The following is a 24,065-nucleotide window of genomic DNA, read 5'->3' as shown; positions in this document are numbered from 1 at the left end:
TAAATGAATTGGTAACATTGTCTAAGAAAGCTTGTGCAGCATCTGCCCACGCAAGTCACCACATGCCAGCCATGAGCTCCAGTGTTTGTGGGGTGGGGGGAGAGAAACCTCTCTGTAGCTGACATTCCTTGCATTTTCTGAGCACCCACTGAACTTAAAATGTGGGTAAGAAACTACTAAGAGTTGTGAAACACATGTGCACAAGACCTGGTCCAACCACTGCAACACTCAAAAGAAAGCATTCTGCCACTCTCTTAACTTTTATTTTTTAAAAATCAGCCAATCAACACAAGATGTGCTATGGGTTTTGCTCCAAAAACCTAATCTCCAAGATTTTTGAACTAGAACAAAGTGCTAAATATTTAATGTAAGCAAATGCTGTATTAAAAAACTGTACACACTTTTCTGATTTTCTATTAAATTCAAAGCAGAACAAGAGTGAGATGGCTGACAAAGCAGCATTTAATTCTGAGCTATATCTAGACCAGGAGACCCAAGCTAATTTACACAGGCAAACAGTCACAGTTCACATAATCACATACAGCACAATATGACAGGGGAATTAGAGGGCCTGGAAAGCATGTCTGAACTACAAGCTAGCTGCTCTAAATGTATTAAATGCAGACATTTAATTCTAAAAAGGCTTTTTTATTTTAAGTTTAAAAATCATACAGAGGTTTGCGCAGGGGGTAGAGTGGGGGGGAAATGTACGCAAACTAAAGCAGCTTGTCTTCTTTAAGTATAGAGAAGCTTCTGTATTTCTTTTTAAAATAACTTGGCATATGCTAAAAGGTGACAGTCCTCATTATAAAATCTTTTCTATTACAGCAGAGCTTTCCAAACTTTTCATGTCGGTGACACTTTTTAGACATGTATCATTTCATGACACAGTAATTTAGCTTTACTAGCAAGCAGGTGGTTAAACTAACCCCTTTCCAACCTCAGGAGGAACATGGAGATCATTTGCGCCACACACTGCAGTCGACACACTAATGTGTCATGGCACACTGTTTGGAAAGCTCTGCATTACGGGATACTATGGTACAAGGTTGCCATCTTATAAGATATAATCACTCTATAACCATTTGTTTATAGAGAGCTAGCTACCAGACACCATTCAGAAACCAAAAACTGAAGAGCTGTATTACCTATTGGTACTAACAAATAAACACTTTTTAATCCCTGATCAATCACAATAATTACAGTTATCAATCCAGTTTGGCGGTCAAATGTACTCCAAGAAAGCCTTAAAAATGTGAACATGGGGGGGGGGTCATATTAAGCAAGGCATCTAAATTATATATATATTTACTTACTTATTAATTTTTTATGTTGCCCTTCATCTGAAGATCTCAGGGCGTTTCACAACAGAAAAATACAAAACAAGAATGCAAAATACTGTACATATTGAGAGCTTTCCTTTTACAATAAAACAATACAGATTCAAATAGCTCACCTGGGTCAATAATAACCCCCACTGTAAAGTTTGTAACACCTACAGTAACGGTGTGCAGATTCTAACTGACCACACAGTTTTTAAAATACAATAACAATGTACTTATAACAATGCAATAACAAGTTGCGACCTCTAACAAAATGCACAAACACACTTGAGAAATGCATGAAGAAAGACACTGTGGCATTTTTTTGTCACTGTTTCAACCACAGATATGAATCCTACCCCTTTTCTTGATATCTGCTCCAGGCAAGCTGACTACATTTCTAGGCTCATTCCAGAGTTCAATGAACTCGAGACTCACGTCTGCTAAGGAGATTCATTGAACAATCATTCCAACCAATATAGGCATTTAAATGGCATGAGCTACTATGTATGAGAATGGAATAAACACTGGACACCACATGATCATGACTTTGGAAGTATATGTGAAAGCAGAGGTGTGTTGCTTTTTTAATAAATGATGATCTCAGGCGTGGATTTGTGATCCAAGACCGCTGCATCTGTCCTTCCTTCCTTTGCTACATAGAGCTTACAAAACTGTCAAACATTTTAGAAGACCGACGCTGCTGCTGCTGCTGCCACTTCCAGAGTGATGGGCAAGGAACTCTGTAGGAATGCTAGTGTGTCTGTTCTCAATGTGCCAACAAGAACTCAATTTTTCTTAACTAGTTCCCCAGCTACTTTGTGCACTAGTGAAAAAGGGTAACAGTTATATTTTAGCCAGAACCCTGTAAACCTTCTCAATCACTATCCAAGCTATGTTCTGAGTTTCAGGGGCAAATCCCTCTTTCTGCTTAGTCATAATTTGGATTCTCTTTTTCTGCTTAGCCAGTATTTTATAAATAAATTTAATAAAAAACAAACATTTGGAAATCTCACTGGAGTTAAAAAGATCCAAAAAGGAAAATATTGCTTAACATGGGCTCTGAAAACAAAATGATGGAAAAAATATTTTGTGTCACAAATTCAAGTTTGTTCCAGGATTTTGTACACCTGTGGGATACTGCTGAGCCCTAAAGCAGTTTACAGTGACATTTAGAAAAATAAGTAATTTGTCCATCATGAAAAGAGACAAAATATTGTATTTCCACCCTCCATGCTACTTTCTCACAAGCAAATGGAAATAACACCTTTTAGTCTAACAATTGGTAGACATAAAGGAAACCTACTTTTTTCTAGCACAGTTGGGTTACATTTGACTTCAGCTATCAACTGAGAGTTAAAGCTTTCTTTGGATACAAAATAATACATCATATTTAAAAATTAATTGCAATTATAAATTATGAAGGCCTAGAAAGACCGCTGCAGAGCAGCAGTCATCTGTAAGAGTTTATTATAGAAAACAAAACAGCAACAAGAGCCTAGTGCAGCCCTTTACTATTGAATGTTTTCATTGGTAATATGTGCATTTCACAGCAAATCTGCAATTTGCTCCTGCCCTAGCACAGCCCATGGTTTGCTCTTGGCTTACCAATCATAATATGTTTGGAGTGAACAAATCATGATCTCTGGTCTGGGTGCAGGTAAAAAACATTCAAAACAAGAATACACTGCATCACCATAAAAGATGGTAACATAATGCTCTCTACCAAAGAAACAACCTCATAATTTTCTGAATTTTACTCCACTCTATATACCCGCCACAACCCATCTGAGCAGGAAATCAGAAATTTCCTAGCAGGACTGACCATGCAGAATTCATCCAACCAGAATTCATGGACAGTCCTATCACCCTGGAGGAAATAGAGACGGTCCGCGAAAACCTGAAATCACACAAAGCTCCAGGCCTGGATGGCTTTACAGCAGAATTCTATAAGAAATTCAAAGAAACCTTGACGCCCTACATGACCCGCCTGTATAAAGGGGTGACCTCCTCCAAAATAGTCTCTATCCCAAACAACTCAAAGACAGCCTCAAAGTAGAATCATACCACCCAATCTCACTTATAAATCAAGACAAGAAGATATTCACATCAATCTTAGGTGACTGCCTAAAATAGGGTTGCCATATTTTGAAGAGCAAAAAATAAAAAATGATACATTTGCTGACTTCTACTTTTAACTACAGATTGCTCTGATGACTCTCATTTTAAATACCCCTACTATATGTAGGCTATAAAAGCTGTGATATATTGCTAGTAACAATGTTCTTAGCTTTCAACAAAATAATAATAATAATAATAATAATAATAATAATAATAATAATAATAATACATATTGCTCCCTCATTTGTCACAGTAAAGTATTTGGGTTCATGTTCACATCTTTGTGAACATAAGTGTGCACAGAACAACTTATTAAACTGTTTAACATGTACCGTATTTTTCGCCCTATAGGACGCACTTTTTCCCCTCCAAAAATGAAGGGGAAATCTGGGTGCGTCCTATGGGGCGAATGCAGGCTTTCGCTGAAGCTTGGAGAGCGAGAGGGGTCAGTACGCACCGACCCCGCTCGCTCTCCAGGCTTCAGGAAGACATCCGCAGCCTAGGCAGCCCTGTCTAGGCTGCGGATAGCAGCCTGCTTCCCGGAGCGCCGGGCGCCCTGAAAGCAGAGCGCCCGGCGCTTCGGGAACACATCCGCAGCCTAGGCAGCCCTGCGGGAGGTCCCCGCAAGGCTCCCCATGCTGCGGATAGCAGCCTGACGCCCGGTGGGTAGGGCGCCCTTAAGCAGAGCGCCCCTCGCACCGGGCAGACATCCGCAGCGTGGGGAGCCCTGCAGGAGTTCCCCGCAGGGCTCCCCACGCTGCAAATAGCAGCCTGCTGCCCGGCGGGCGGGGCGCCCTGAAGCAGAGCGCCCCGCGCGCCAGGCAGACATCGGCCAGCCCCACAAGCTCGGGGGACAGCAGGGAGGCGCAGCGCCGCCATCCCGCTGTTTCTCGACCTGGTTCGGTTTCCCCGACCTGCTTTTGGGGGGTAAATAAAGGAAATTTCCCCCCCTTTATTTCCCCCCTTTATTCCCCCCCAAAAAAACTAGGTGCGTCCTATGGGACGAAAAATACGGTACATATGGATTCTCCTTAAGGGCAGGGGGATGTTAAATCCTGCCCTCCCAGACTCCTTCTCCAAGATCTCGTAGCTGAGCCACCATCCTTTTAGTTTTAGTTCAGCCACAAGAGAAGGGATTTATATACAGTAGTATGTAGCTAGTTTAAGATGCTGCTCTGTTGTGATTCTCTGCTGCAGACTAGCTTAGCCAAGTGCCTTAGATCAGAGTCTAATGCACTAGGGGGGGGGGAATGGGTTACTCTAACAAAAAAAACCAAACACCCCCCCCCCCCGGACGTTTTGCCAAATTTTAAAAATCTGCCCAGACAGAAATTTTAATCCTGGAAAAGGAGGTGTGTCTGGGGGGAAAGAGGACACATTGCAACCCTAAATCTTCTTACACAAGTTAATAGTCCCAAATCAGGCTGGTTTCATCCCTGGTCACAATATAACAGACCCTATTAGGAAATTACTGAATCTGATCAAAGACAGCCAAAAAACCCAAACTCCCACTGTCAATTACGTCCCTAGACATCCTCAGAGCCTTTGAAATGGAAATACCTGCTAGAAGTATTAACCAACATGACATTTGGCTCTAACTTCCTACAAACCCTCAAAGAAATTTACTCCTAAGCCTCAGCAATATGCAGAATTTTAGTATGGACTCCAAAGACCTTATAACCCACCTACTCTCAGCAGCCAGGAGCATCATAGCTAGGCACTGGAGGAACCTGTCAGGAGTGAACATGGACCATTGGTACCAAACTGTATGGGGAAAAGCCTTACTTCAACAAACTGGAACTAACACAGGGACAAATAAAAAAGGACACCTTCACCCTGATGTGGCTCCCCTTTATTACATACACAGCCCAACAAGATAACAAGAACCCACCAGAAGCATATGGATTGAAATGGCTAACTTGACACAACAAGCGATTTCCCCCCTCACACATGCAAACAAAACTCACTGTGGTCAACTGAAGGCAACCAACCATGCCCTAGGCCCCCCAACCTCTCCCAATGCCCATGAAAACTAATAAATGGAAAGAAAGAGAACCTAGCCACCCTGACACTGACACAAAAAACTTTGAAAATTTGCTATGTAAAAGAACAAAAGTTTACTACCCCTTCTTCTTCTGCCCCTTTTCTTCCCCAACCTTATACTTTATGCAACATTTAAGTCTCACATCAAATATAACTGATCTGTAAAAATGGACTTTATGATCTGAAAATAGAGATGATGTATGCACCTTTGTAATCCAAGAAAATCTTTAATAAAAACATTATTTAAAAAAAGAAAAGTAGATCTATCAGAAAGATCATTAACCATTTCAAGAACTTCCTAGAGTTAGTATGTGGCTATGACGTTTTATCACTTTAGTCCAGTTGAAAGATTTAACTTTTAAAAGAAGATGAGCAAATAAGATAACATCTTGAATTGTTTACACAGAAACATAAATAGCACTGAATGGCTACAAGAATTAATGTGAAGGCAACACAACATACGAAACTGGTCAAGAATTATAGCACCTTCCACAAAACATATTCTTCTTTTGTGCACTTTTATATAGAGAAGCTGTTGATAAATATATATATTTTATTCTGTGCATAGCTACACTTCATCACACTGAAAGGGTAAAACTACACACCATGTTAACTATATATTTGAATTCAGTGATTGGGAGTCACATCTTTTTAAAAACTCACAACAGTCATGAAGGTCCACAGTCCAGATCATGACCAAGGCCCCTGCCTCCATGCTGTTTTCCCACTGAAAATCCCTGCCAGATAATACTTTCTGCCATTAGCTGTTTGAAGGGGGTAATTTTCACCAAGAAAATGGCATGGGTGGTGAGAAAGGGTTACGTAACTTGAAAATTTCGACATTTAACCATTTGATATCAATGTGAAATGTAAAAAAACAATCTTAAGATACTGCAAAGCGGCAATGCTTTTACTTTCCTAAATCAAAAGTTGCATGTTTCTTCTCTGACCACTGTGTGGTGCTATAAACCTTAAGAAAAACTTTTGAGAAAACTTGGAAAATCTATTTGAAGGCAGTACTATATTGGCATTCTATTTTATTGCTTTAACTACTCCTTTTTATACTGAATTACACAGTGCTGTAAATTCTGTGATAATGGACCAAAAATACAATGAAGGCATGAATTTAATACAGATTTTTAAAACACCTTATATTTTTTAACTCTATGCATATATAAATTGAGTCTACTGATAAAAAATGGCATTAGTGCTAAAATAATTTGAGCAGGATTCAACTAATGAGTCCCATCAGTGAAAGCCCCGCACAAGGAGTTTGTGCAATGGAGCTTTCCCCAGTCTCCCCCCACCCCCACAATTGGATTGAGGGAGTCAGGAGAACCCCCAGAACAGTATGTAGGGGGGGGGAGAGAGGGGAGCAGTCTATCTGGCAAGCTGAAATGTTTGTACTGATGGAAGATCAGCTTAGCACAATACTGAACTTCTCCCAATTCATTTATAAGCCAGTGTAATGCATTAATATGATTTAGTTCAGATGGCAACAGGAAACCATGGTCATGAGACAAGCACTACCTTCTCTTTCACGAGGGGTGAAAATTAGAATGTGCCTATCCTGGTTAGTTGCAGACAGTTCAGTCTGTACACAGCCACAAACCAGGACTGAGAAAAACACAATTCCCCACTTACGTTTTCTATGACAAATGTCCACTCTTTGTCTTCAAATTCCTCAGCATGGGGATCCTAGAAGACAAAAATGCAATGTTAAGTTCATTTATGAATGATAGACAAAAAGTCTTGCTAGTAACACTATTTTGTATTTTCTTTTATTTATTCTTCACATAATATAAACCATGGAAAAGGTGGCACAGGAAAGTAAGGATTATGCTTTGATGTTATATATTAATTATATATCAAATTTTGAAATTTAAAGGAGACAGATATTTATTCTATTTAATTTATTTTCATATATTCAGAAAATTCTAAATGTAAAGGTCTAAGGAAATGATAAGGTCTCACTTGGTGCCAAAAAATATATCAGAGAAGGTGCAAGTCTTTCTGGTCCAAGCATTCCATAGGAAAGGCAGCACGGCCCAAAAGGCCATTCCCAACCCCCCATTGCTACTTGCCTCACCTCTGAAGGTGGGAGAACTACAGAGAGGTCTTTGATTTCTATCTTAACAAACAGAAAGGCTCATGGGGCACTGACGTTTCCTCAAGACCACAGTCTTTCCAGGATTTATTTTAGTTTATCAGTCCATATTCACTCCATCACTGATCCAGAAATCAATTCAGCACCTTCAACGTATCAACTGATGAAGGAAATGGAACAAGAGACTCAACACTACAAATCTTCTGATAATCTTACTCAATTGTTTTGTGTAGGTGCTAAACAGCATTGGGGACAAGCTGGAATCCCGTGCCTGTTGTATCCCGTGCTTTTTTTCTAAAAAAATGTTTGGGGTGCTCTCATTTTCCTACTCATTTTGAAATACTGCCCCTCAATGAGGCCAAACTTAGATTCACAAAATGTTTAGGGGTATGCGTACCCCTGCGTACACCCAGAAAAAAGCACTGTTTTGAACCAAAGTGTAAGTACCACAAGACTGATTAATTGTGTTCTTGCACCAATCTCTGGAAATGGTTGTCTAGGTATGAACAGAAACACTGAAGCACAGTACCCCCAGGTCACAAGACAGGCAGCCTAGCTAGAAACACACATACAGTGGTGCCTCGCAAGACGAAATTAATTCGTTCCGCAAGTCTCTTCGTCTTGCGAGTTTTTCGTCTTGCGATGCACGGTTTCCCATAGGAATGCATTGAAAATCAATTAATGCGTTCCTAGGGAAACCGCCTTCAGACCAGGTCCGGGGACAGTCTGTCCCCGGACCTCTTCTGCAGGCTGGGGGGGGGGATAAGGGCTTTTCTTCCCACCCCCAGCATTTTAAAAAACCCCGGGACAGCGGAGGACTTCTCCGCTGTCCGGGGCGATTTAAAAGCCCCTGGGAAGGCAGGCAGGGGGGACAAAGACTTTCGCCCCCCGCCCGCCTTCAAAAGGTGTTCCCGCCCCCCCGCCCCGCTTCGGAGCAGCGTTCCGAAGCGGGGTGGCTGGGGCAGGTGTTCCCGCCCCCCCGCCCGGCTTCGCAGCAGCGCTCCGGAGCCCGGCGGCTGGGGCAGGTGTCCCCGCCCCCCCGCCCCGCTTCGGAGCAGCGTTCCGAAGCGGGGTGGCTGGGGCAGGTGTTCCCGCCCCCCGCCTGGCTTCGCAGCAGCGATTCGGAGCCCGCGGCTGGGGCAGGTGTTCCCGCCCCCCCGCCCGGCTTCGCAGCAGCGCTCCGAAGCCCGGCGGCTGGGGCAGGTGTTCCCGCCCCCCCGCCCGGCTTCGCAGCACCGGGAGAAGCGATCTCCCCACAGCCCCTTGCTTCAAAAGAGGTTCGGGGGCAGCGGGAAGCGCTTCCCGCTGTCCCCGGACCTGGGGCTGCGGGGAGAAGATCTCTTCTCCCCGCCGCCCCTTGCTTCAAAAGAGAAGACCCGCTGTCCCCGGGGCAAGCTTCGTTTTGCGAAGCAAGCCCATAGGGAAATTCGTCTTGCGAGGCAACTCGAAAACGAAAAAACCTTTCGTTTTGCGAGTTTTTCGTCTCGCGAGGCGTTCGTCTTGCGGGGTACCACTGTACGTTGATGGCATCACAGGGCGGGCGCCACTACCGAGAAGGCCCTCTGCCTGGTTCCCTATACCTTTACTTCTCACAGTGAAGGAACCGCCAGAAGGCCCTTGGAGCTGGACCTCAGTGTCCGGGCTGAACGATGGGAGTGGAGAAGCTCCATCCGGTATACAGGGTTGAGGCCATTTAGGGCTTTAAAGGTTAACACCAACACATTGAATTGTGCTCTGAAACGTACTTACGTAGTTCTTAATATCACAAGTACACCACTCCTTCTCTAAGTTGAAAGTGTTACTGGATTTCTAGATTCAGGTAGCAAACAGTTAAGGGCTGCAGCCCTGCACATGATTGAGAGTAAAATCTGTTTAATTTAATGGAGCTTACTTCTCAGTTTGTCCAATCTGCCTGGCCATGCTAGACTTTACAGGTAATTTTTACCTGTAAGATGTTTGAGGACAACAGAGAGGTCATTTTGGATTTGCAAATATGTCTGAGAGTGGTACATCACCATTTTGACGAGCTGTATTTTCATCTATGTGTATGAACATTTTCTAAAGATACAGTGGCCTGCCTCTATATCATGCAAAATATTCAGCCCATTGACTGATTGCCTAAGCTTTTAAGTAGCAGGTTTTCAAGTATCCACTGGTGAATGCTAAGAGGCTATACTTAACATTCTCATTAGTAACTGAAGCCCAGACTTACCCTCTAATCCTACCAGCAACACCATTTCAACAGCCACTTACAGATTCAGACACACTACAATCTGTATCACTTCTGAAAACACATGGCTCGTCTATCTTAGTTCCTATTCTTCACCTATGCTACTATTTCAGATTGCTGCTTTACAAATAGAATCAAGCCTTTATCTCAGATTCCTATATAGCTCTGGATTAGTTATAATCTCTCAGCATTTGTTGCCAACACAGATAATAAGCCAGCAGCTCAGCTGTGATCTTGAGTTGTAACCAGTGCAAACAGTTGCTGCTGGAATACAGGGCCATTTTCATCACTGTCACTAAAACTACAGTGCAGACATTTGCTTCTCTCTTCCTGTGGGGAATCGTTCAGCAAAGCCAGTCAGTCACTTGGACACAACGGTCCCTAGCTGCCACAGTAGCCTTCATCTTTCTAACACAGAGGGGTAGCCTCAGGAGAATACGATGGCTTTAATTGTTCTTCTGTGTGGTATTAATGGGGGCACATCTCTCACTCTTCCAATTTGACAAGAGTTGAGTTGACTGACAGAGGATGGTAGTTACTTTGATGAATCTGGAACCAGGGGTGCAGTCTTGCATATGTGATGCAAGAAGTATCCCTCTGCTAGTGTTGCAATTCACCCTGAGACCTTAGGGTGAAAGCAGGTAATAAATTGTAATGGTGGTGGTGATGCTGCTGCTGATGGTGATGATGGTAAAAGAGATCATAAACCATGACCTTGCAAAGGCATCTGCCTCACTACAACACTTTCTTCCTTCAACCCCAGATGCACCAATGGCCTAGTTCTTACTGAGGTGATATACCTGTGCTGTGTCTAGGTTTCATCAATTCAAACTGCTATGACGAGGGCGCTCACATGAACCTGAATACAACAATATTCTTCATAAGTATGTGAGAGGATTTCTCCCTGATATGTTAGTTTTCTATATGTAGGATTTGTGTTTGTGTGCCAGATCATTTTACCAAATTAACTCCCACCTGCAGCCTGAAGGGGCACTGCCAAGACACAGGGAGGACAAGGCAACCAAGGCTCTTTTTAAGCAATTGTCCACACACACACACACACACACACACACACTTGTACTTTTAAGGTATGGCTGCTTGTAACCAGTTTAGTCTTTCTCACTAAAGCTACAATTCTCCTGTATGATAACAATTCCAGTACGGTGTGAAGTAGAAACAAAACAGCTTAATGTTTAGTTTAACTACAATTTACATAATATTACCAAAGTCCAGTTGCGAATTCCAGGTCATGTGGCCAGCATGACTAAGCCGCTTCTGGAGAACCAGAGCAGTACACAGAAACGCCGTTTACCTTCCCGCCGGAAGGTACTTGCACTTTGACGTGCTTTCGAACTGCTAGGTGGGCAGGAGCAGGGACCGAGCAACGGGAGTTCACCCCATCACAGGGATTCAAACCTCCGACCTTCCGATCGGCAAGCCCAAAGCTCTGTGGTTTACACCGCAGCGCCACCCATGTCCCAGACAGTAATTTGGATGTCTCTAAATGCAGATTGTGATGGGAACTGCAGTCTAAGAATATGACATCATCATGTTAGTGTTTTAAACCCAGTCCAGCAGCAACTCACCATAAAGATACCTGATAACAGATGGTGCAGCATTTCAGAAGGAACAAGCTCCGGGGACATGAGCAAGCTCCGGGGACATGAGGGCTTTGCTGTCAACCGCCAGCATTTAAAAGCCCCTGCTGTCCCGGGGCGATTTTAAAATGCTGGCGGGCGGGAGCGAAGCCTCCGCTGTCCTGGGGAGATTTTAAAATGCTGGGGGTCGGCAGCGAACGCTTCGCTCCCACCCGCCAGCATTTTAAGATCGCCCGGGGCAGCGGAGAAGTCTCCGCTGTCCCGGGAAGGCAGACGGGGGGGAGCAAAGACTTTTGCCCCCCGCTGGCCTTCAGAAGAGGTCCAGGACCTCTTCTGAAGGCCGGCTGTGGGCGAAAGTCTTTGCTCCCGACCGCCAGCAATTTAAAACAGGTCCCCGGAGATTTCCCTATGGGCTTTCGTCTTGCGAAGCAAGCCCATAGGGAAATTCGTTTTGCGAAGCGCCTCCAAAACAGAAAACCCTTTCGTCTTGCGGGTTTTCCGTCTTGCGAGGCATTCGTCTTGCGGGGTACCACTGTACTCAGAAGTGGAGCTAAATGGTTACTCCCAAATTAACACACATAGGATTTCAGCCTGATCATTTCATCTTTGTTGGTAACAGCAGGTTCAGGGCTAAATCCTAAAACCATTTATTTGGAAATACAGTCATACCTCGGGATAAATACGCTTCAGGGTTAAGTATTTTCGGGTTGCGCTCTGTGGTGACCCGGAAGTAACAGAGTGTGTTACTTCCGGGTTTTGCCACTCGCGCATGCGCAGTCAAAATGACGTCACACGCATGCGCGGAAGCGGCGAAACGCAACACGCGCAGTTACGTCTTACATTCTGTTCAGGATGTGAATGGGGCTCCGGAACAGATCCCGTTCGCATCCCGAGGTACCACTGTATAGCGCTGGCTTCAACTAATGAGCCCCACTAGTAGAAGTCTGTGCAAAGGACGTCTGCATGTGCAACGGGATTTTCTTAACTCATCTCCCATGTCCCCCTAAGTTGACTCAGGAGGGTTGAGATAAACCCCAGTATAGCACACAGCAGGGTGAAAGGGAGGACCATTTCACCTTGCAAGCTTAAATGTTTGCACAGGTGGAACAATTGCCATAGTGTTATGTTGAATTTTAACCAAAGGTTTTTTCATTCTTTCAATGGTGCATACCTGCAAGAAAGCTTGGTTAAGACTGTAGTCTTAGTGAAAGCAACAGTAGAAAATGTAGAATCAGATGTTCATAGCATTTCCTGTTTATTATTAAATCTATGGAATTGGAACAATTAAAGACAAGATAAAACAACATAGTTACCTTGAAAAGTGTCACAGTGATTTCAATGTTTTCAGGAACAGGCCACACAACAACACCACGATATGGATTTTTTATTCCTGGCTGCCAGCTATGAGCCTGAAGAATCATAGGGGAGGAGAAAAGCAGTTGGAAAAGAATTGATTAATGTACAGAGCAAATTCAGCCAAATATATGCAGAAACAACATGCACAGTACTAGACTGCAGGTTTCAAAAAGGTGAGAAGGATTCTCTCCCTCAATATTTTAATTTTCTTGAAAGTGTTGGAAAAGGCACAATGCTGATTTGGTTGAATACTTTTTGTTCAGAGGCTTCGTTCATGAATTGTCTGATGGCTAGGCTGAGGCTGGGAGCATTTTCCTGTTCTACTCCCAGACTAACGTTGTGACTAACTTAACTACCCCAAATTCCTCTCCTGCACAACCTCCACCTTCAAATGTATAGACCAGGGGTCACCAAAAGTCTTCCTCTGGTGCCACTGGGCAGGTGCCGCAGACTCTGAGCTTTCATGTAAAAGAAAGTATCTAGCCTTCTTACAAAGAAAGTTATAGAGCAAAATGTGTACCATATTTTTTGCTCTAGAAGACTCACTTTTTTCCTCCTAAAAGGTAAGGGGGAATGTATGTGCGTCTTATGGAGCAAATGCAGGCTGCACAGCTATCCCAGAAGCCAGATCAGAAAGGGGGATTGCTGTTTTCACTGCGCAGCGATCCCTCTTGCTGTTCTGGCTTATGAGATTCAGAATATTTTTTTTCTTGTTTTCCTCCTCCAAAAACTAGGTGCGTCTTGTGGTCTGGTGCATCCTATAGAGCGAAAAATACAGTAATTACCTTCAGAGTGATTTCTGTGAAATGAGAGCAAGTGCCGTGTGGCTACCTTGAATATTTTTCCTGGAACTGATAAATGCTCAGGCTGTTTGTGTGCAAAATCAATTTGTATGATCTCCATAAGTAGAACCAGCAGAGCGTGGCTGATTTCACATGAGAAGCACAAAGTTACCTCTAGTTTTGTGTTTTATCATGATCCCCAGAGCAGCTATTTGGCACTGCCACCCCAGCACATTTTCAAATGTACCCAACTGCTGAGCCTTGTTGTAGACAAATTCATGGACAATACCTTTTCAATGGCTATTATCCAAGACAAGTGGGATTTGCAACACAATTTTGCAGTGTAAACCAAGCACCTAAAGGAAATGTGCTGTTTGGGAATAGAACCTGACCCTCTTGTCGTTCAGGCCTTGGGGTTCAGAAGTGGGAAGTGATAAACATCACCATTCCTCTCCGCACCATTGGCCCTCCCCAGCTATCCTATGTAGTGCTAAGAAACTGCCAGCCCTAAACCTAAGTATTTTATATTATACAGCATGAGAGGCAGGGGTAGGAAGAAGAGTTCTGGAGAAATTAACTCAAATCATAATCACCCCCAAAGATACTTGCTCTAAGGTGTCACAATGGGTGAGCAGGTCAATTGCCCCTTTTTCTCTGCCCTCCATAGAGGATTCTGTGCCTCTGCTGCTCTCAGCTTGTTTGGTATAATAAGCAGCCTGCCTGAATTTTAGTTTTGTAGACAGGGGTAGCCAATATGGTGCCCTCCAGATGTTTTGGACTATAATTCCAATAATTCCAATAATCCCTGATCATTGGCCAACTGGGACAGATGGGAGCTTCCGTCCCTAACATCTGGAAGACCCCATGCTGAAGAACCCCCTTCTCTCCAGGGTGAACTACCGTCAACATACTATAAGGCAGTGGTGGCCAAACTTGGTCCTCCAGTTGTTTTGGAACTACAATTCCCATCATTCCTGACCACTGGTCCTGTTAGCTAGGGATGATGGGAGTTGTAGTCCAAAAACAGCTGGAGGGCCAAGTTTGGTCACCACTCCTATAAGTTAAGCTCAGATGCTCCAGTCAGGCCGCTATTTTTAAAAATATATAATTTGCTTTAAATTGACAGGTGTATGTACTACTGTGTAGAGACCCCAGGTGTATATTTTTGATTTCAATAATATTTCAATGTTTCACTTTAATTGCATTTAACATTTTAGAATGTATTAGGTTTGATTTTTGTATGTTCTGCATTCTTGAGTCTCTCCTCCCTACGCTGCATTGCATCCCTCCTTATCTGACCCTGAAAGTGCACAAATGGCAGGATGTTTTCCTATGTCAGTTATGAATTAGCACCAGAGTGTTAATCAGAAATCCTTGGAAGTTCCCTGAAAGATAGGCTAGGTTGCCAGGGCAACGTGGAACATCTGATACCTAAAACGGGCAAAAGGCCTAGGCGCTTCTGGTCAACCCCAAGGTGATAGCGGGGGCAGAGGATAGCAGGAAGACACCATACGTGTTTTCTATCCAGTGACCTGTGACCTTTCTTGACACATGTAAAGGGGATGTTTTATTTTTAAGAATGTTTTATGACTCTTTGTGTGTTGTATATAAGCTTTTGCTCTGAAGTGCCTTGGGGCAGACCTTCTTAACTGGCAAGTTGAGTTGAGTGAGCTCTGTCCTATTGCACTAGCTATAATAAACACGGGTCCCTAATCTGGATGCCGGACTTAAAAAAATTCCTTGGTTTTGTGGTTTATTTAAAAGGTGGTCCCTCACCTGGATAATGAACAAGGTGGTGTAGAAGTGAATTCTTACCACAATGTTTAGTTTCCAAACTTATAGGCACTCAGCTACCTGAGTTTGCTGTTAGAGAGAAGATATCAAAAAATGGAACACCTGAGCAGTACATTATCATATACTGGGGAAAACCAACAGAGATCACTGTTGAAGACACAGTGCTGAACAAGATTTTCATTTGTTCTGATTCAGCAAGGCAACTCTCAAATACTTTATATATAAAAAATAAGATTAGCAAAATGCAACCAATTTGGCTTCTTTTTTTTAAAAAAATCTATTTTTTAATTAGGAAAAAAAATCCACATCAACAGTAGAATAACATCTTCACTAGACGAACTTGAAAGTCACAAAATAAAAAAAGGTAGCTAACTGCTTTGAAACTTTCAAGTGACCCTTAAAACGTTATTACTCTACTGCTACTTTGCAATTAATAAAACATTATGTATAATCTCATCATCACTAAATGGATAGTACATTTTGTATCCTTTGGCCCAGGCTGAGGTAGACTGAAGGAAAGGATTTAAGGTACAAAGCTTTCTAGAGGGTTCTGTAATTGCACTGCACTGGGGCTAAGATCCGAAATGTCAGAGAACAGAGCGGCCACACAGAAGCATCTTGGTATATTTTTCTATGCAACACAAAGGTACCATTTTCCTATCAAAGTTTTAGCACATTTAGGGATTTGCCTCTGCTGACCATAACTGATATGAGCAAGCCTCAACATTTACTAACTGTTTTAATTGTCCTACATATGGACTCTTCTTTAAAACAAAAATTCATACAACAGTCTTACCAAAAAGGTAAGATAAATATGTAGGCGTTCTTCAAAAGCTCAGGGCCACAGCAAGCTATCTTTATTGCATTCGACTTCATTGATAGCCAGTGTGGTACCCTCCAGAAGTTGATGGGCTACAAGCACCCCTAAGCACTGGCCATGCTGGTTACGGCTGACGGGAGTTTTAGTCCATGAGCATATGGATGTCATCACATTGGCTCCCCTGTTTATAATGGAAAACAGTGATGAGGGGAATCCAGGCTAAACTTTTGGAAAATACACTTGTTTATAAAAGTGAGAGAGACACAGCCTGATTCAATGATTTTTCTATTATGTATACTTTTATTCTGTCAAATTTTCTCTGGTTTTCATTTTCAGTCCATCAGATATAATACTGAAATGTTCTCCTCCCCTCCCAGGATCATTCCATTCTCATAGGAGATGAATATATGAAAGCCAAGGGCACAGGCTGCCAAAGATTTACGTAATCCTTGGGACACAAGTATCACCCTAATATAAAATAATTTGTCATTTGATCTGCTTCCAAGAATGCAATTAAAAGAAACTAATAACATGCATAATGATTTGAATGCATAATACAACTGTCTCTACAGTTCTAGAGACAAACATCTTAAATCAAGTAGAATCACCAATGTTATATAGGCCCAGAACTTGATGGCAAGGAGTTTGTATCATTTTAGAAATGCTCTCCAAATGCCCCAAGTTAAAATCTCCTTAACTGATATGCCAATGCAGCAGAACTATTCCGGCTCTTGTAGAAAGTCAGACACTTGAAAAACAAAGTCACCATCAATACATGGATCTGCCTATGTAAATTAGGAACACCTAAGGATGAAATCTGATGTCTAGAAACCATGTCCACTGCATAGCAAGTATAATTCTGAGGAGAAGGGACTCCTCTGGCTTCCAATCGTGGTGCTGGAATCATGGACTACTCAGAGCATCTGTATGTCAGTCCATAGCTGCCTGAAAATCTAGGATAGCTGGAGGATAGTAGTGCTGAACATATTATGTGGCTAGACTATAAACAGCAGAATGGGAATAGGGATGCACTTTCAAAGACACATCTTATGAAGGAAATGCAAAGCTGAGAGACAGCTTCCACATTCTGATGCACATCAGATTTGTTTCCTGATCCATCAGTTATGTATGTGCAGAAACATGCTTATGTGTGCAGATTTCCTCAGCTGGATTGGGGAATTTAAGTGACTGCTTGAATTTAAATTATTTTAATTTTAACCAACCTCTTCAAAGCAACTTAGGTAATTCAAATTATTTCCAAATAATGATAATGTGGAAATAGGATCACAAAGGAGCTAGCATATAATAGGTGTTCAAATGTAATTTAATTTTGTACATTTTGCTCCTTATAGCACAATGGCTACTCTTCTACAGTAGTATGAAATTGTTATTATGGTTATTATTCATTTACTACAGACATATTAGCTGGGAGCTCTTGGAAGTAAATAAAGTTTTGCACTAATACAGCAATTATGACCAACTTGACCAACTTGAATCTATCCTTTAAATGTATAAATAAGTTGAGAATAAAGCAAGTTAGTGTATGTGGTTAACATGCTGGATGAGGGCCATTTTCCCACCCAGAAAACCAATTCAAGTAATAAAAATATGCAACCATGACCACTTAATATTTTCTTATACTAACACTTTAGATAAGGAACCTTCCACTCTGACCATCTTGGAGGGAAGGCAGGATAAATATTGAATACATCAATAGACTACTCTCAATTACTATTGATCTTCACAATGACAGGTGCTGAACTTATTGTACTGCATGCATCAATGCAACCTCAGTAACTAGTAATACTAATCAGGGTATTAACAAGAAAAAACAGAGAACAGCTTAAGTGTATTTGTAAAAATCAGTTATCTTTCTCCTGTCTTAAGGCAAAACAATAATCAACTACCGTATTTTTCACTCTATAACACGCACCCGACCATAATACGCACGTAGTTTTTAGAAGAGGAAAACAAGAAAAAAAATATTCTAAACGAAACAGTGGGTGTATAATTTTTGTGGTTCATGCTGTGGCCACAGACATGTGATCTGACAGTGAGTTTGGAGTAGCCCAATGCAAAAATCCTGAGGATCCATGTGGATCCATGCTTTGTAACCATGTTTTTGCACCACATGTTTTTGCACCCCAGGCAACAGTGAGTGCGTGTTTTTTTTGGTGCAAGATGTAGCCATGGACATGCTATGTGATCTGATAGTGAATTCGGGGTGACCCAGTGCAAAAATTCTGAGGATCCATGTGGATCCGTGCTTTGTAACCACGTTTTAAGTGGGGAGGGAAGGGAAAGCACTCAAGGGACAAGGAGCATGCGTGGGGTGGGTGGAGAAGGATGCTGCTAATAATGAAGAAGAGGGGTATAAGGGGAGAAGGCTCCTCTCCTCTCCCGCTTTGCTCCTTTAAAGCAAGCAGGCTTTCTGTCCCTCTCTCCTCCCCACTCAGTGGCTCTTCTCCCGCTTTGCTGTTTCAAAGCGAGCCATGGAGGAGGGAAGGAAGGGGAACCATGGATCCTCTGCTCACGACTGCAGCAGATCCCCCCGCCATCCGTAGGCATTCGCTCCATAACACGCACAGACATTTCCCCTTACTTTCTAGGAGGAAAAAAGTGAGTGTTATGGTGCAAAAAATACGGTAACTTATTTCAACTTTTGTTTCCCTTATTCAACTAAACTAAACTAACCTTAGAAGATTTCCTTCGACTTCTTCTTGTCCAAACCACTACCAATTTATCAGGTTGCCTGTTGAGGAAAAAAAGACACCCACCATTAATTTTTCTAGATTTATTTATTGATTGATTTATGATGTGATAAAAGAACAGTGCTTTCTCTTGCACCACTCCTTCATATGAAAGAGACTACAATTCATCAATTACCTTCTCATATCAACTCCGTTGAGCTATTTCAAAACTCTCCAATTCAAAAAATCATAGGTTTTTCAAACTAATTATCTACATATAAATGTAAACGTGCACACACAGACACCAAGTATCCAGTAAAATACATAGATGGATAGATTGAAAACCAATTTTCAGAGGCATTTTATTCGGAGGACACAGATGCAAGTGGTACAATTTGAAATGCTATCAGGTGGGCCTGGTTTGTTAAACGACACTTAACAAGCACTTTGCTATTTCCGGACTTCTTGTTGCTCGAGAACCTGGGATTGTGGTTTGTTTCCTCTAAACCAGGCATGGCCAAACTTGGTCCTCCAGCTGTTTGGGGACTAAAGTGGTACCTCGGGTTACATACGCTTCAGGTTACATACACTTCAGGTTACACACTCCACTAGCCCAGAAATAGTACCTCGGGTTAAGAACTTTGCTTCAGGGACTTCCGGGTTAGCGCCATCGCCGAATGGCGGACTCCCTCCGAGCTCCGGAGGGAGCCGGCTCGGCAGGGGTCGGGTCCTACCGCGCCGGCGACGCGGGGACCCTTAAAAACCACGGGAACGGATCCCGTGGACATGGTGACTCGGCTGGCACCGTTATCGCCCTCCCGGCTCGTGAAGGAGCCTTTTTAAAGGCTACGGATCGGGCGCCGGGGAGTGGCGTGGTGCTTTGAGTCCTCCGCTTCCCCTGCCGGGCGCAGCCGCATGCCATCCGGCGGAGAGCGCTGGCTTCTTCCAAAGGAAATTCGGACAATTAACAACAACCCGTGAGTAATTGGGCAATCGGGTATAAAAGGAGGAAAAAAGAAATTTTTTTCTGGATTTGGCACGAGCGGGAGGGGATCCAAAATGGAAGTCAGTCCCCTCCCTGATTGTAAACATGCTAAAACAAGGACTGAGAAACCAAGATCGATTTAGAAGTTTATTGATGACAAAAATTACTAACTCCACGATGTGAATTATAAGAACTGTGCTGGAGGAGAAGAGTCGAGGGTGAGAGGAAAAAGGCAACCCCCCCCCTGGGAACCGGGGCGATTCGGAGAACCTGGCGAAGAGAGATGGAGAATTTGACAGCTGTCAAAGGAGCTGTCAAAGCTGGAAAATATAAAGAGGACTTTGCTACAAGTTTTTTGCTGGTTAATTTTGTTACAATTTGATATAAATATGGATATAAACTGTCGGGGAAAAAGAAACAACAAATTGACTTTTGGACTAGAGGATACAAAGTTATTGCAATCCCCCTAGAGGTGTTTCGGGACATTACAAGTGTCGTATGTGGAAAACTACTCTGGGATGTGCATAGGTCTTATCTCCTGGGAAAGCTGCAGAACTGAAATATTATTTTGTCTACAGAGGTGACCATAATACAATAGAATCTTCTATTGAAGCAAGAAAGGAACTGGACGTAAGTTTTTGTCCCTGAATAACAAACCTCTGTAGAGACACTAAGTTTTGAAACAAGAATGTTTTGACAGCTGAACAAGACAGAAACCTGAGAAACCAAGAAATAAAAGAGTAAATGACTAAATACGACACGGAAAGAACAAGGGGAGGAGCAACAAAAGATTAAGGAAAATTAAAGGCCTCTATTAGACTGGATTTATGAAGTTAAATATTATTAAAACAACCAAATCTGAAGAAACCGGCAAGATGGACTGAGAAAAATTTGGCTGTGGACTTAAGATCTCCAGGCCGACAACATACAGACAAATGGACATGGGGAATCAAAACCGGGGAAGGGAGGGGGAATCCTAGAATCCAAAGGCTTTGTAACCAATTTTTTGAACTTTTCTATATATTCTATCTTATATTCTTTATAACTTTGATCTTATATGTTTTCGTTTTTTCCTTTTTTAGAAAGGGGGAACTCGTGGAAGGAATGAGAGCTGATCTTGGGGGGAAAATTTTGTTTTATTATAAGACGAGGAGTGATGTTAAGATTGTGTAAATTTAAATTGGTTTATGAGTAAAATATATTAGGCTTAAATTTGGGGATGAGAACTTGTGGAACCAACTTAGGGAAAGGGGAATACAGTCGGGAGGGGAAGGAGGAAGTCCCAGAAAGAAGGCTATGAAAAGAAGGGTCTAAGCTAGTCTCTCTTTTTCTTTCTTTTCTTTATCTTTTTTATCTTTTCTATTCTGTTATTATTGGAAATTTTAATAAATATGATTATAAAAAAAAAAAGAACTTTGCTTCAGGATGAGAACAGTTTCAGGTTAAGAACGGACTTCTGGAACGAATTAAGTACGTAACCAGAGGTACCACTGTACAACTCCCATCATCCCTAGCTAACAGGACCAGTGGTCAGGGGTGATGGGAATTGTAGTCCCAAAACAGCTGGAGGGCCAAGTTTGGCCATGCCTGCTCTAAACAAACTACCAGTGGTATGCAAAGAAAAAACTTCATCCATAACAAGCAGATATCATAACTCTAGCAAAAGATTCTAAACCTCTCAGCAGTGTGTATATGAACATACATGAGTGCTGGCAGAAGGTACACACTTGTAACAAATAGGTGGAGAACAACAGGTTGCAAGGGTGGTTTAAGACCACATGGAGAGTGTGTAGTGAGTTTGTAGTGTGAGTATTTCCATCTTCTTCTTTTTGTTTGTGTTAGTAGTTTCGCTCCAGAGAGCTTTTGGCTTATGTGAATGCCCCAAACCCTTATTTTAATTTTTTTTCTTGGGTCACTGGACCAACAAAGGCACAAGGCCAGGATTTAGGGCATAGGGCCAGATAATTTATAGGGCATAGGGCCAGAATTTGCAGTTTCCTTGGAAATGCTAAATGGCTAATTGTATTCCTGAGAAGCTGTTTGGGACAGCAGACCAGGCATTGAGTACCATATTTTTCGCCCTATAGGACGCACTTTTTCCCCTCCAAAAATGAAGGGGAAATCTGGGTGCGTCCTATGGGGCGAATGCAGGCTTTCGCTGAAGCTTGGAGAGCGAGAGGGGTCGGTGTGCACCGTTTATTACACCCTACATTCCAAAAACAGTTATAAGTAGTTAAGAGTTTAGGAGAACAGACAACTTTAGAGGTACATAATGAAAAACAGATTATTACTGAAATAGCTACAGTTAGAAAAATTGGAACCAATAACTGGTGGAATTCATTGTCTGAATGAAGGTCAAGTGTTTAAGGAGCTTTAGCAATAATGATTCACCCCATTGTGGTGATACTAATTGGGCAAGATGAGATCCTTATAACTATAATATGCATGATGTGGTGGATGGTGAGACAAGCATGGACTCTGCATATCCTAGAAGAACGCAAAAGATTCCAATACCAAAGGATGTTAGATAACATGTAGGAACATGAATCCAACAACATGGGGAATTGTGAGGAAGGGTGTGTGAATCTGAATTTATGATATGGATTAGCTCTGTAGATCATGGCACAGGTATAAGATTGACACAACTATAGTATGACACAAAACCCTCCATGAACCAGGAAACAAGCCTGATACCAATCACCTGCTGAAAAGCATTCAGGAATATCCTGAGTTCACACACATCTGACCTAAAGATTAACATGCAGGATTGCTAAGTGCAGGATACTCAGCTCCTCCATGTGATCCATCCACACAATGGTGAGGTGATTTAAAGGCAGATTGCAGACAGAGATGCCTAGGTTTACATGACTGCTCACTATCAAAATATTTAACCTTCTGTTAAGCAAACAGGATAGCCAGTTTTAACCATTTCTCACTATTCTGAAAGGAGTTATGGAAATTGTGGGAATCACTCATTTTACAGTCACCTCCCCTATACATTGGCATGACTTGACAAGAATGTACAGTGGTGCCTCGCAAGACGAAATTAATTCGTTCTGCGAGTTTTTCCGCCTTGCAAATTTTTCGTCTTGCGAAGCACGGTCAAGTTGCAACTGCACCTCTTCAAGCGGTTTTAAGAAAAAGGAAACAAACTTGCAATACATTTTTGTCTTGCGAAGCAAGCCCATAGGGAAATTCGTCTTGCGAAGCAACTCAAAAAACGAAAAACTCTTTCGTCTTGCGAGCTTTTCGTCTTCCGAGGCATTCGTCTTGTGAGGCACCACTGTATTAAAAAACCCATTAGAGTCAAAGGCTAGTGGTCTCTCATAGCTCCAACAGCACAGAACCTATCCAGCACTCCCTAGGACTCTGAACACTTACGCTTTGCTTAAGGACAAGCATACTTTTCCTTCCTCCCCATTCCCCTTCTAGTGTGGGTTTATGGCTAAATGGTCATAAACCATGCCTCTCTAGGCCTTTAGAACAGTTGGAATCTTTTACTCTTTAATTACAGTGTGCCTACCTGATAGACTGTAACTAGACTGTAACTTAGGTAACTGTTTATTCTAAAAGTATGGTAAAAGAAATCCATATACGGCAATATACGTAAAGAGCTAAAGGACAAGTGGCAAACAAGTGTTGCGGTAATGTTTATTGGAAGTTGAAGGAAAAGGGTTTTCTGGCAAATGACCTATGGCCGACATAACATGTGACATTATTCCTACAATAATTTGTCGGGTCAAGAAAAAGCAGCTCAGCCACAGCCACAACCCCTTCCCCGTAACGCAACTTTTAACATCATTTGCAGGTAAGACAAACATCAGGAATGGCTCTTTTTTTTTTAAGTATTAAATTTCATCATATTGATGAACATCATATTGCCAACCAATTTCCTTTTTAATTTCTGTCTCAAACTCAACAATAACAAAGTTGCCAACAGACAACAGTTACCGTACCTTCACCAGAAGGTCCCAGGGCAATTTACAATTAAATAAAAACACAATACAGTATTAAAATCAGTTAAAACAAATATGAGAATCAGTTCCTTTTGGAAAAAAAACCTTTCTTTTTCAGTTTCTGAAAATACAACAAACAATCCACCTTGAGAATTAGCCACAGGCACATAACTGTTATTCAAACTCTCAAGTCAATCATTTCACTTACAGGGCTAATTCACATATGCATATACTCCACTTGGTTGCCTCATTGCTTCACAG

At 42.2% G+C, this 24,065-nt stretch overlaps 1 protein-coding gene across 4 annotated transcripts in view; it reads right to left on the bottom strand.

Annotated features, from left to right (window-relative positions):
• Positions 1 to 24,065, bottom strand: part of EHBP1 (EH domain binding protein 1) — a 280,836-nt gene that overhangs the window by 216,235 nt on the left and 40,536 nt on the right. For all 4 annotated transcript variants that reach the window (XM_082215741.1, XM_082215743.1, XM_082215742.1 and 1 more), the window contains exons 3-5: positions 18,868 to 18,925; positions 12,735 to 12,830; positions 7,131 to 7,184 (exon numbers count right to left, since the gene is read on the bottom strand). In XM_082215741.1, the coding sequence (XP_082071867.1) occupies positions 7,131 to 7,184; positions 12,735 to 12,830; positions 18,868 to 18,925 (208 nt within the window). The remainder of the gene's footprint in view (positions 1 to 7,130; positions 7,185 to 12,734; positions 12,831 to 18,867; positions 18,926 to 24,065) is intronic.

Source organism: Podarcis vaucheri, assembly GCF_965113315.1.
Source record: "Podarcis vaucheri genome assembly, chromosome: 3".
NCBI classification, from domain to species: domain Eukaryota; kingdom Metazoa; phylum Chordata; class Lepidosauria; order Squamata; family Lacertidae; genus Podarcis; species Podarcis vaucheri.
The sequence above is the reverse complement of the archived record's forward strand: the minus strand, read 5'-3'. Positions and strand labels throughout refer to the sequence as shown.